Raw genomic sequence first — 12,515 nt, 5'->3', positions numbered from 1 at the left:
TTTGATTAATGAACAAAGCTGTGGGAAATTTAAATAAATTTCTTGGAATATCAAATGCTGTTTTCCATGGAAATGCCATCAACTTTGTACGTTTAACAATTAGTTCTCGGGGGCTAATTGTTGTTTGACTTAAAGCTGAGCAGTACCCAAAGAATATGACTCGTACTCGTACTTCATTACGAAAATGTGGTTTGCTAAACTCCATAAATTGATACCAGCCGAATCGATAAATCTTAAATGAAGGCGGAATTCCCCACTCTTTAAGGTAGATACTTCCTGGAGAACTTCGAGCAGATGTATTTCCATATGCTGCTATCTTATTACTCTAATGGGACAAGCTTCATGGGGGAATTGTTGGAAATACTCTAGAGGTAAAGTTGTTCTTGAGTTCCAATCAGTGCCTTATCACAGTCTTACCGCAGTTGTAAAGTACTTCCTGATAAGAGTCGCTAGCTCTTGAGGTATCGCCGGCAAATTGGCTGTCAGTGTAGAAATGGGTGGGCACTACATCACATTGGAGCAGCGTCATCGGCTCAGCGATACCACGCTCTATCCGGGTAGTGCCGGCGGCGGCGTAGTGGGAGGATCGCGAGTCGGTCACCGCCGTCTGTCATCCTGCCAGGTGCTGTTGCTGGTCCTGGTGGCCGGCAGCTCCGTGATCGCACTCTATGCCTACTGGGACGTGATGACGGCTGGAGCCCGCGATCCCGATGGGCACAGTCCGCGGCAGCTCAGCAACGAGACACTGGCCCAGCAGCTGCGGCGCGAGGTGCGAGTCCTCTGCTGGGTGCTGACCACGCCCAAGTACCACAAATCGAGGGCGGTGCACGTGATGCGGACCTGGGGCAAACGGTGCAACAAGATCTACTTCATGACCTCGGAGTCGGACGACGAGCTGCCCACCATTGTGCTGAACAAGTCCGACAAGTACGAGGTGCTCTGGGGCAAGACGAAGGAGGCCTTCACCCACATCTACCAGCACATGCGGGACGAGGCAGACTGGTTCATGAAGGCCGACGATGACACGTAGGTTGGGAACGGAAGCGTAGCGCCAGTCTAAAATAATTATTGGATTTGAGTAACTTTTTATAGCTACGTGTTCGTGGAGAATCTCCGCTATATGCTCTATCCGTACTCCCCCGACCAGGCCATATATTTTGGCTACAACTTCAAGATGATCGGAGCGCACAACAAGAACGAGGTAAATGATTTGTGAACCCTAATCTATAACTATTTACCTTAGCGAATCGATAGTCTTACATGTCTGGTGGCAGTGGCTATGTTCTGAGCCGGGAGGCACTGCGTATTTTCGCTGAGGGATTGAACGACAGCACAAAGTGCCGGCAGGAGGACAATAGTGCCGAGGACGTGGAGATGGGCCGCTGTCTGCTCAACTTGGATGTGAAAGCTGGCGACTCGCGGGACTCGAAGTTGCGCAACCGATTTTACCCCCTACTGCCCTTCGACATGCTCCTTTCGGGCAACTCGGGATTGGACTTCTGGCTGTACAAGTACGCCTACTACTCGGTTCGATCGGTAAGGGTGCATGGACTATACCTAATATCCTCCAACGGAGCCTCTACAGCATTCTCTATCCTCTCTACACGACAGTGCATGGACTGCCTCTCCGAATATCCAGTGGCCTTTCACTATGTGAACCCCGAACAGCTCTATGTCTTTGACTTCTTCAACTACGATTTCCAGCTGGTGGGCAAGCAGAAGCCCGAAGAACGACTGCCACAGAAAATCAGGCCCGAAGACCTTGTCATACCCGACTACGACAATATGTTTACCTAATTCCGATTCCAACACAAACCAAGCTCTTATGAATACCCCATACTCGCAGATTACGGTGTAAACTCCTACTACAGTGCTGCTCATACACTCATACACTCACAGCCACAAGAACTACACCAAGAATTTAAATGAAAATCAAGAAAAGTTTTTATTTTACATCTGGTCTCCAATTAGTTCTATATGTCAGTGTTCTAAAACAGCAATAACCATTTTATGTAAATTTATATTCAGCGAAATAATTACAAAATCCGCAACCATCTCCAAAATTTCCTGCTCATATACTTAAGCCACCCGGAAAAAATGGTTACAAAAGTTACAATTTGCCCAGTATTCCTAGTAGTTTTAATAAACTTACTTTAATATTGAGTGGGATGACATTTCTGCTTAAGAAAAGTGGAGCAACGCTTTGGTATTGAATCTCCAAGACGTGCGCACTTTTGAGGGGTGATTTTCTTTCATTCTTTCTTTTAAATTCGCTGTAGTTCGTGTGGCTTAAATGTATGAGCACCATTGTACATACTTTCTGGGAATAGCGAGGGGTAACCCTGTGAGTTGCTGCGGAGACCGCAACTCTACATTTATACCCGATACTTCGTCAGCATGGCTCTCCTCCGGCAGACGCCGCTAACATTGCACGACACGACAAAGAGTGCGTGCGAGAGAGACAGAAAACGTGTCTGAACATATCGTCGGGCTACTGCAAATCGATTTGTTTCTTTTGGCTATAAAAATAATCCGATCTGATCCAGTAATCTGATAGATATGGTACTCAAAGAGTATGGGGTTATAATAGATTTTTGGAGAAAGTGAATGTGTGAAACGCCCAGAAGGAAGCGTTTCCGGCCCCACAAAGTATAGCATCAATAGCCGAGTCGGTATAGACATGTTTGTCTTTCCGTTTGACTTGTTTGGTTGGAATAGGTTGGACCCATTTTGTGGGCCTCTTCACAAAATGATACTCGTTAAAATATTACCAATTACACAAAATTTAATGAAAACTTCCTCACTTCCTCTCTCAGTTCCTCCTTCATTTGAATCTATTGAACAAGTGCAACTATCAACTTTACACAAAAAGGTTCTCGTAGTAAAACGGTCTGTTTTTTAGCTCTTATCTTTGTGAGAGTGAAGTAGAAATACTTTTGGATGCTTGACTTTTTCGAGCACGACTCTTTTCTCCTGATGCGCCATACATACTTTTCATGTGGCCCTATCTAGGGGGTCCATATTAGCTGATAAGGGTTGTACTGGGGCTACCGTACTGACTGATAGGGGCTATCTTACCACATCTTGAAGAGTTTCATACTAACATCCACCGATGTCCTGTCTTTTAGCTATCAAGAAGACAATAATAGCGTATACCTTGCCTTTTTCTGATCACTTGACTCTCATTCTCGTGGGATGCTAATTAAGGTCAACACACACAGACATCTCCAAGCAACATTTTCTGGGCTAATAAGTTCTTCTTGGCCTTCTTGGCAAGCCGGTCCAGAATCGCGTCAAATGGGCATTGGAATTGGAGTACGAGTACGAATACGAATAGAAATGGGAATTGGTAATGCTATGCTGCCCACCCACAAAACACTTGGCTCTAATGCGTTTTGGGGCAGGGCCAAGTCATGCCAGCCATACCAGCCAGGACATTGTGTGTGTGTCTGTGTGTGTGGGGAGGGTGGCCGTGGGCGAGGGGAGGCGCAGGGCCGATGTTCCGGCATTGTTTCGTCCTGCGAGCCAGACAATTTCCGGTCGTAAAAGTGGTCCTCCGTCTGCATGGCGATGGGGGGGGGGGGGGGGGGGGGGGGGGGGGAGTGAAGAGTGAGAAGCGAGTGCTACCCGGGATCCACTGCCGGCTGGCCACTGTAATTAATACCAAAATAATTGTATTTGGATAACACAAACGTAATCAAGATTAATTGAGTAACAGCAGGTAGTTTGCATAATTAGAGCGCGGCTGAAAGCGTAGACAGACCGCTGCCATCCCGGGGCGTCGGTCCCTCCTGCACCTCCGCCCCCTCCACCCAGTGCTGGCGCCGACGACTACCGAAAACATAATTTGCAATTTCGACTGTCTGATGTTGGTACTGCCAACTCGGTTGGTTCCTCCCTTCCTCCTCCTCTGTGTCTCCCTCACTTGTGCATCATTGGTTGGAGGCACCAAGACCAGGCACAGACACAGGACCAGGACAAGGCACAGGACCAGGGGCCATTCACTTCCATAGTGGGTTGCTTAAAGAGCAAAGATTCTATTTGAAAGCTCAAACATGGCCTTGTCCTAAACGGTTTTATATTTGTAGAAAGATTACTTTGAATACTTTGGCCTAATGATAACTTAAACGAAAAAATCTTTTCGTAGGGTAAATCTGGAAGGTTCCCTCTATGGCATTGATAGTTTATAACTGTTTAAGAACTACTCGCTAGAGACTTTTAAGCAGCAGTTGTACACACACAAGGACTGTACAAGGAATGAAGTATTTATGACGTAAGTAGAAATAATCAAACAGATAATGAGGTTGGAAAACACTGTATGGTTGGTTGTCTGTCCGAAGCAGTGGTTGAGACAGGACTTACCTGTTCCTTGATGCACTATATCCACACGTACTCGTGCAACCAGCTATCCATGTTTATAGATCTTTGGCTTTGGCTTTGGCTTTGTGCTTGTGTGGCTGTGTGGCTGTGTGTTGGGTCGAGAGTGTGGGGCACACAAATCATTTTCAGTTTGTACAATTTCTATGTCAACTTGTGTTGTTGGCTTTTCTTTTCGTTTCGTTGGGGTCGTTTGCTTCTTTTTTTTTCGCTGTTGTTTTAAGCCCCAACTTTGGCTCGTTGTGCCACTTTTGTTTAGCCACACACACACCAGCACAAACACATGCACATACACATACACATACACGTACAGTCCGTTGGCAATCGTTGTTGCTCGACTGCACTTCCGGCCTTTTGGGGCTACACCGCCATTGACTGTTCAACCATGCAGTTGCATACAAAAACCCATATACATATATACGCCCACACACACACACACACACTAACACATGCATTCAAAACAGGCACACACACACACACACACAGACACAGTTTCAGGTTCGCCGGCATATCCGGGCTTTATGCCTGGCAATGGACTTTACTTTGCCGGCAGCTACAGAGCAGACCATCACGAGCACAGTGGACCATCGATTGGAAAATTGATTGACTTTTGACGTAGAGCGTGTGTGGAAGACTTTTTTGTTGAAAATTCGTATATTCTGCATTCGAATAAATTAATTCTTTACCTCGAAGGGATATCAATTTGGCTGAAAGCATTTATACATAATTGAACCAGATTCTCAGAATTCGTTAATAGATCCATGGACTGGTGAGTTTTGCTTTACTTCTTGTAATGCTAAAGCATAAAACTATTCCATGAGATGAATACCTATCTAAGGCCCTATTCAAAGTGTATTCTTTTAACTGATTTATGTCTTTATGCCTTACAAAATATGTGGGGAGTATCTGAAAGAGTCAGGTCAAGAGTTCTATAACGAAATGGCACAAATTAATAGATTCCAGGATTGAATAATAGGAGCAAAAACCGTTTAATGCAAACGATACCCTGAGGATATAAAAACCCTGACAAATGGACCATTCTGAAGCCTATTTTCAAACCAAAGCCAAATCGGACTTGTGCCACTGTCCAGGACATGCACTGGTGCCTTCTTGTTTGCCCTTCTCTTTAGTTATTTTTGGTTCTGTTTTTTTTTTGTGTTTTTTTTTTTTTTTTGGTAGGAAAGGCAAGGTTCGGGGCCTGTCAGCTTTTTCAGCTTCAAACCATTGAAAAGTTCTCAGTTGCAACTGCAAATTATGTTGCCTGGTGCTGTTGATTGTTGCTGCAGCTCCTGCTCCTGCTGCTCCTGCTGCTCCTGCTGCTCCTCCTGTTGCTGTTGTTGTTGTCTCTGACAGTGCCTGATAATGGCATACAATGTTTATTTACTTGCTTTAACATTTTTTGGCACCCTTGCAAAGTGCAGCATGTGTGAGCGCGACAAGAGGTTTGCAATGCCCGGAAAGAAGGCAAACAGGAAGATTGGATCATCGTCGATGGGCTTGGACTGGAGAGGATCTTTCGGAAAACAAGTATACTTGTAGTCCGATTTACTTTTCCTTAGTATCGGATGACTATAACCACCTGAAAGAGCATCAAATGATTCGTCCTTTCTTGTTGCTGTTTCCACAGGAGCTGCTGCTGCTGCTGTTGCTGTTCATTTTACTTTATTTTCCATTGGCCTCGCCCCGTACGGGCATGCCCCGCACTGCCGCTGCTACTGCTGCTGCTGCTGCATGCAACATGCTGACAATGAGACACTTGAGCATTTGGCGCCTGATTGCATGCCACACTTTTGCTGCTGCTGCTGTTGCTGTTGCAGCGTGCAAGCGAGATGGCTGGCTCGTGTGTGTGCAACTCTACTGCGACTGCCATCTCTCTCGTTTTGTCATGTTTGTTTGCTTTTTCGACTTTGACTTAACTTATTTGTTGCTCTTCCTGTTGTTGTCCTCATACTGCATGCTGCATGCCTCATGCGCACACACCCACACACACATACGCATGCTGTGGGCGAGTTGGCTGCCACACCCCCACTTCCACTTCCACAGTGCCACTCTGCCGCTCTGCCAGTACCAGTGCCACCCAGAGTCGACGCTGTAAAGTGTCGTGTTGGATTTGCGTAATTTATGCTCTATTTGCCTTTCGGCTTCATTTCACTTTTTGCTTCTCCTGCCACTTTTTCCAAAGTATTCACAGCATCCTCTCCGCCTCCCTCCCATATCGTTGTTGAACTTCTCCCTTGGGTGTCCTGTCCAGGACACACGCTAAGCTCCGTGGGCTTCGGGTAAGCCGGCTGTCGACGACAGCGAGTGTGCCCTGTACTGCATTCGGTTCTAGTGGTTCCGATCTGTGCCACTGTCTGTGCACCTTAAGAGCGGGGTCACCAAGAAGGTAAGTTCTTTTGGGGGGTCACCAATTAACTTTCTCTCAATTTGGGATAATCCGTTTGGAGGTGGTTCATACATATCTTGAAGGATCTGCCATCTCCTGCTTTATGTTAATTCTTGATTTCTGATCTTTTGATTCCTGAAATGCCACCATTTGCTGTGCCTCTGCCTGAAATCGTTCCCATCTTCAAAGGGAAATGCTTCGATGCTGGATGTACCGCATCAACCAGAGGCTTTTCCATACACAACCTCCCTGTGCCCAGGTCCCATGGCTTTGCTTCATTATTTTTATAGCATTGCTCAATATGAGAACTCAATAAATTCTGGGCGGCAGTGCGAGAGGCATTTTCAACAGGCGATTAGTTTGGAGCGTAAAGGTGGCAGGGCTCTCCTTCGAATTCGCCTCCGCCTCCGCCGCCGACTCCCTCCCACTCGCTTCATTTGCCACCCGATTGGCGCAACAGTTGGGGCTGGCCCTCCCACTGCGCCCCCCCCCCCCCCCCCCTGGACCCACCCGCTGCCTAATAGGTTTTACATAACACACACGTTGCAAATAAATCTAAATGCAACAGAGAGTCGGCTGTGTGGCAGGAAACTTGGTGAAAAATCCTTTGGCAAATAAAATTTACATACACGGTGAGACGGAGATTTCCCCCATTTTCCTGTGGTTGTTACTTTTTTTTTTTGTTCTGGCGCCCTCTGCCGCATGTGAATTTATTTGAAAATTTATTGAGTTTTCGTGTTAACCATGCATAATTAAGTTTTTCCAAGTGAAAAACACAAAGTGTAGTCCTTGTGGCGCCTCTTTTTCATCGGTTTTTCCTTTTCGGCTCTACGGCTCCACCTTGTTGTGGGCAGAGCCCTGAAGATAGGCTTTTGGCTTTATTTACGAGCCAAGTGCATGACCTGGCCTCTCCCTCACAAAAAAAAACAAAAAAAAAAACCCATGGAGTTTCGATCCATGGAAATCGTTGTTTATGCGTTCCGGGGGGATTGCCCGGGAACGGCGACGGGACAGGGGGGACAAGGGGGGGATTTCCCACGGCATGTAATGGGAAATCAAGTTATCCCGTTCCGACGGCTGTCTTGGCCCCTGGAATTATTATTCCTGATTGCATTTATTTGCTTTATTTCGTTCGCCGGCAAGTTCATCTATAATGCATGCATGTCCCCTCCAGCTCCAGCTACAGCTCCAGTTCCAGCTCTAGAGGGGTTTTTTCTTGGTGTCCTTGCTGTTCCTGCCCCTGCACTTGCCATGCTCCACGCTTCTTGAGCTCCTCCATCGGGCTGCTGCTGCTACTTCTGTCTTCTGTCTTCATCTTCGTCGCTGGCGCTGGAGCTGGCGATGGAGCTGTGGAGCCCCTTTTTGTTGCTTAAGTGAAATGCATAAAAATCAAATAATTTTCCTGTTTTTCATTTGCTTTACTCTTCCAACCTCCATCTACTCGCGTTCTTTTTAACTTTATTTCATTCGTTTTCTCCTTTTTTTTTTAAATATAAATACACACTTTGTGCTGCTGTCTGCTCGGCGGCTGCCCCGGCGGGAGTGTGGTGCGGGGTGCAGGGTGCGGGGGCCAGCTTTCCCGGAGACGGCATTCGAAATGTTAAAAGTAATTTCCTCGACTATAGTTGATAGTCCCGTTGCTGCTACTCCAGGTCCTGGCTCCTAGCTCCTGGCTCCTGGCGTCTGCTGCTGTTGCTGCTGCTGCTGCTCTTTGTGCAGCATCCTTAAACTATGCAACACATTTCCTTCAAGTAGCTTACAGACCGTGGCAGTGGCAGTGGCAGTGGCAGTGGCAGTAGGGGCCAGTGGCCCATCTTGGTTAGAAACAGGCGGCAGTCCCAGTGCTCCCGTCAAGGTAAAATGCGATGCCATAAGGCAGGTCCCGGCCCCATCGGCATGCCAGGCCGCCTACCGACTGCACCAGCAAAAGAGCATACACACTCGGAACATGGATTCGGAGTACGGGTAAGTTCCCTAATAGAGTCGAAATTGAAGCTTAAGTTACCAGAAAGGGTTTTCAACAGCATTTCGAGGTTGGCAAGGAGTCCGCCGTCCGACAAAGGGGCCTTTCATGTGGAAGATTCTGTGCAGGGACTCAGAGTGGAGACGCCGCGGACAAAACACACTGGGCGGGAATTTTCCATAGCACGCACAATGGAAATCGGAAATAGCCCAAATGAATGCACCAACTTTTGTATACCCGGTACTCGAAGAGCATAGAGAATAATCATATCTAGCAGATCACCGAATCTGGATCGGATCGGATCATTCTGATAGCCAGAAGTCCTACCCCTGTCCACGCGCCTAGGCACTCTCCATCTCTCTCTCACACACTCCTCCTCGTGCAGTGTGCACGCGTGCCAAAAAATCTAAAGTAAATCCAAGATATCAAAATCCACCAAGCAGTTCGAAACTCGATCGTTTTGCTAACAGCGATACCAAAAATCATATAAAATATGCAACGTTCCCGCTCACTTTTTTCTACATTTTTTTCAAGTAATCTTCGAGGCTTGTATTAGGGCCTTTAATTAATAAATCTGCAAAATACCAGTCAATGCCTTTTAAAAAAAAAGGCTTTCAAATATTTTATGTGATTGTCAAATTAACCATTGAATGTATCTGTGGATGACAGGGCCGTGCATTTGGTCATTCAGCACAAAAGTAATTATTTAATTAAGCAATATAATTAAATTGACAAGCGAAAAACACAAATCATTTGATGTATTAATTATTGTACTGTTCCAATTACCAGCAAGGATACTAGGTAGAAACACATCCAGCCATAATCCTTGGCAACAAAAGGACAAATTTGGCTTCTATCCGAGTGATTCTTTGAGGTTTTTCAGCGAAAGACTACGTCCTATTCGACGTCCTATTCGACTACGACGAACACATTTGTTTCGAATGAAACGACGAGGACATGAGCGATACGATAAGATGAAAGCAACTAGAGAGATATATATGGGAAAAGCCAGTACTTATCCTCTCAATCATGGTATATTAAAAATATACCTTGGCTTTTACATCACAAATATCTTATAAGAGTATTGGCTTTTGTCTTAAGACACATACTTTGTTTATCAACTGTCCATGTTGCTGTTTTCACTCATCTTGAAAGCTATTACCATCCATTCTTCGATAACAAGCACTCTGAAACATATCGATTACCCAAGCTACCGAGCAGCTTCCGCTTCCTTTGTACAAGTGCATGTGCCCCACCCCCGGCAAAGCCCTGCACTCGAAGCCAAGGACCCACAAAACATCAAGAATCGATTTGGCTGCTCTGAGGAACTCTTCTTCACAGTATCGATTACACTCTCTCTCTATTCCTTTGTACAATATATGTACATTTGCTCCTTCGAGTGTAATATAGCTTAAATGATTACTTGTATTGTCTGTGTGAGTGTTGCAAGTCTACTTAAGGTATCCATTACTTCAATTGGGGGTGCATCAATTATAAGCAGAGGAACCGCCAGGCCACCGCCGACATTTGTCAATTGTGCACCGTGTTGCGGTTTCTTTTAATTAAATATTTGAGGTTTTCCACGAACTTCATTTCATCTTCATCAGCTCCTGGGAAAGCCTGGGCCAGAGATCAGCCATGTCAGCAGATTATGATGGCACATGGAGGCTGCTTGGGGAGTGGCCGAACTGAACAAAAGTTGTCACTTGGGTGTCAAATGGGAAAATAAATATACGAGTATATATAAGCTCTGGGCGGGGGGGGGTGGCGTTAAGCAACTTGTGTTGTTATCCTTGCCGCTGGATGGCACTGCTCCTCCTGTTATCCTTGTTGATGGTGTCACGCGAGACTGGGCGCGCATTTTCAATAATAATCTCTTGTCCGGAGCATAAATGTCGCATTAAAATGTCACGCACTTGTGGCTTAATCACGCAAAAGGATAACGGCATGCTTCATGCCACTGGCCCCGCTTCTGGCTCAGGATGTGCCACTGGATGACCTGACAACAGCACTTGAATAGTCATCAGCTCCTTTCACCCACCCGTCCCGGCTCTCGCAGTCGTTGTTATCTGCGCCTTGGACCTCAGTGGATGCCGAGCAAAAAAAAAAAGCGACGGAGATGGAGACGGGACGTAGGCATTACTTGTTTGCGGTTTTTATTATATCATGCTCATGTCAAATGGGCTCAGCATTGTCACATTCTTAGCCACTGCTGAATCTGATGCTGATGCTCCTCTGCTAGCTCAGCAGCACAGCCTGTCACCCCCCACTCCAGTGCCACTCCCGTGCCCACTCTCACGCCCAGGCTGCTTTTCAATCTCCATCTTCAGCCCTAGTCGTGGCTCTGGCTTTGGCTCTTGTCCTTCATCTCAAGCTGCCAGTTATTACACATTGCCAGCGTCTTAATGTCGGGGATTGTCTGACGAAGGCTTCAGAGGCAAGGGCCGTGATGGGCGCGTGGATGGGCCAGGCAGGAGATTCGGGTGTTTTGCCCTCAATTCACCAACAGGTGGCATCTCACTCAACAGTCGCCCAAAGGCCAACCGTTTCTGGCCTAAGCGAAATGATTACTGTCTGCAGCAGGCCTTCGCATACTCTGACCGCAACGAGTAGTACCCACGAGCCGGTACTGTTTAATTGAGGAGTTTCCCCATAAGAATTCAAAAAAAAAATGCCTAAAAGAAACCCAAATCACTAGAGCTCGAGAGTTTCCTTTCCTATTATTAAGCAACCCCGAAAGTAGGCAACAAAATCTGCAAAATACTTGAGTGGAGAGGGAGAGAGAGAGAGAGCATTGCAGCTTCGTTTTGGCGTTAAATTATTCGGTTAGCCATCACTTGCAACATTTTATCAGTTAAGTCACGTTTCAGTGGTTAGGTCCACTCGGGGCAGGTCTCCAAAATCCATTCCGTGCTGCAGCAAGAGCTCTCTGTGAAAGAGTGTGTGTGGTCAAGCCGACTGCAGTCAACTGCCGCAATGAAAACGCACAGTTTATTTGCTGAGCAGTGTGCCAGTGAAAAAAAAGAGCTAGGATAGCCAAAGGAGTGGCCTGCAAATGAAGCCAAAACCTCAAAACTCAATCCCCTAACCTGCCACTCAACTCTTCTGGGGGCGGGCCTGGGGACCGAGTCATTGGTAAATCAAAAATTGAATTATGGCCAAAGAGCTTCTGTTTCTGCTCCTGTTTCAGCTTCTGCTTCTGCTGCTGTTTTGGTGTAGCAGAACTGCCTCAACAAAAGCCATTGAAGAAGAGAACGAACCGAGAGCCATTTTGTTGGCTAATTCGATTAGGAACTTACAAATGTTGATTCAATTTGCATTGTCAATTAAATCGCTTCCCTCATCAGGGCCCGCATCTCATTGCAGGACCATGCCAGACCCTTTAATAGACAGAAGTACCGCACCCATGCTCCACCATAATTGCATTAGTAGCCATATTTGGGTTGTCATCAACATTTTGGCCAAAAGATTTTCCAACTGACGTCGGCACTTTGCGCAACGCCCACTTTTCCGGGACAGCATTTTCCCAGCATTTGTGGTCAAAATAATTTTGTAATTTCGCCTTTTATTTATTTACAAGTAACGAGTTTCAACCACCCCATTCGGGGGAGGGGGGGGCAAAAGGGGCCGAGCGATTCTTGGTGATTGGCCGGCAAAAAGTTTCTGTGGCAGCCACAGTGTCGCCAAGGAGTTCACGTCCGACCCGAATGGGATGGTACATGGCATGGGACGGTAGACTGGATGATGAAAGGCCAAGTCAAATGCTTCACTGATTACAGGGACCATCCT

At 46.5% G+C, this 12,515-nt stretch overlaps 1 protein-coding gene across 2 annotated transcripts; it reads left to right on the top strand.

Moving 5' to 3' along the window:
* Positions 1 to 478: 478 nt before the first annotated feature.
* On the top strand, positions 479 to 2,127 carry tgy (twiggy). Of its 2 annotated transcripts, none has more exons than XM_001355086.4 (4): positions 479 to 1,026; positions 1,093 to 1,201; positions 1,255 to 1,536; positions 1,612 to 2,127. In XM_001355086.4, exons 1-4 carry the CDS (start codon positions 494 to 496, stop codon positions 1,795 to 1,797), a joined length of 1,110 nt encoding a protein of 369 aa, XP_001355122.3. In that variant the 5' UTR covers positions 479 to 493; the 3' UTR covers positions 1,798 to 2,127. The 2 variants fall into 2 exon arrangements, with proteins under 2 accessions (XP_001355122.3, XP_015042094.2); XM_015186608.2 differs by having other exon boundaries at positions 894 to 1,030.
* The last annotated feature ends 10,388 nt before the right edge of the window (positions 2,128 to 12,515 follow it).

This window comes from Drosophila pseudoobscura, chromosome X (genome assembly GCF_009870125.1).
Source record: "Drosophila pseudoobscura strain MV-25-SWS-2005 chromosome X, UCI_Dpse_MV25, whole genome shotgun sequence".
Taxonomy (NCBI): Eukaryota; Metazoa; Arthropoda; class Insecta; order Diptera; family Drosophilidae; genus Drosophila; species Drosophila pseudoobscura.
This window is presented reverse-complemented; position numbering and strand designations above follow the sequence as displayed.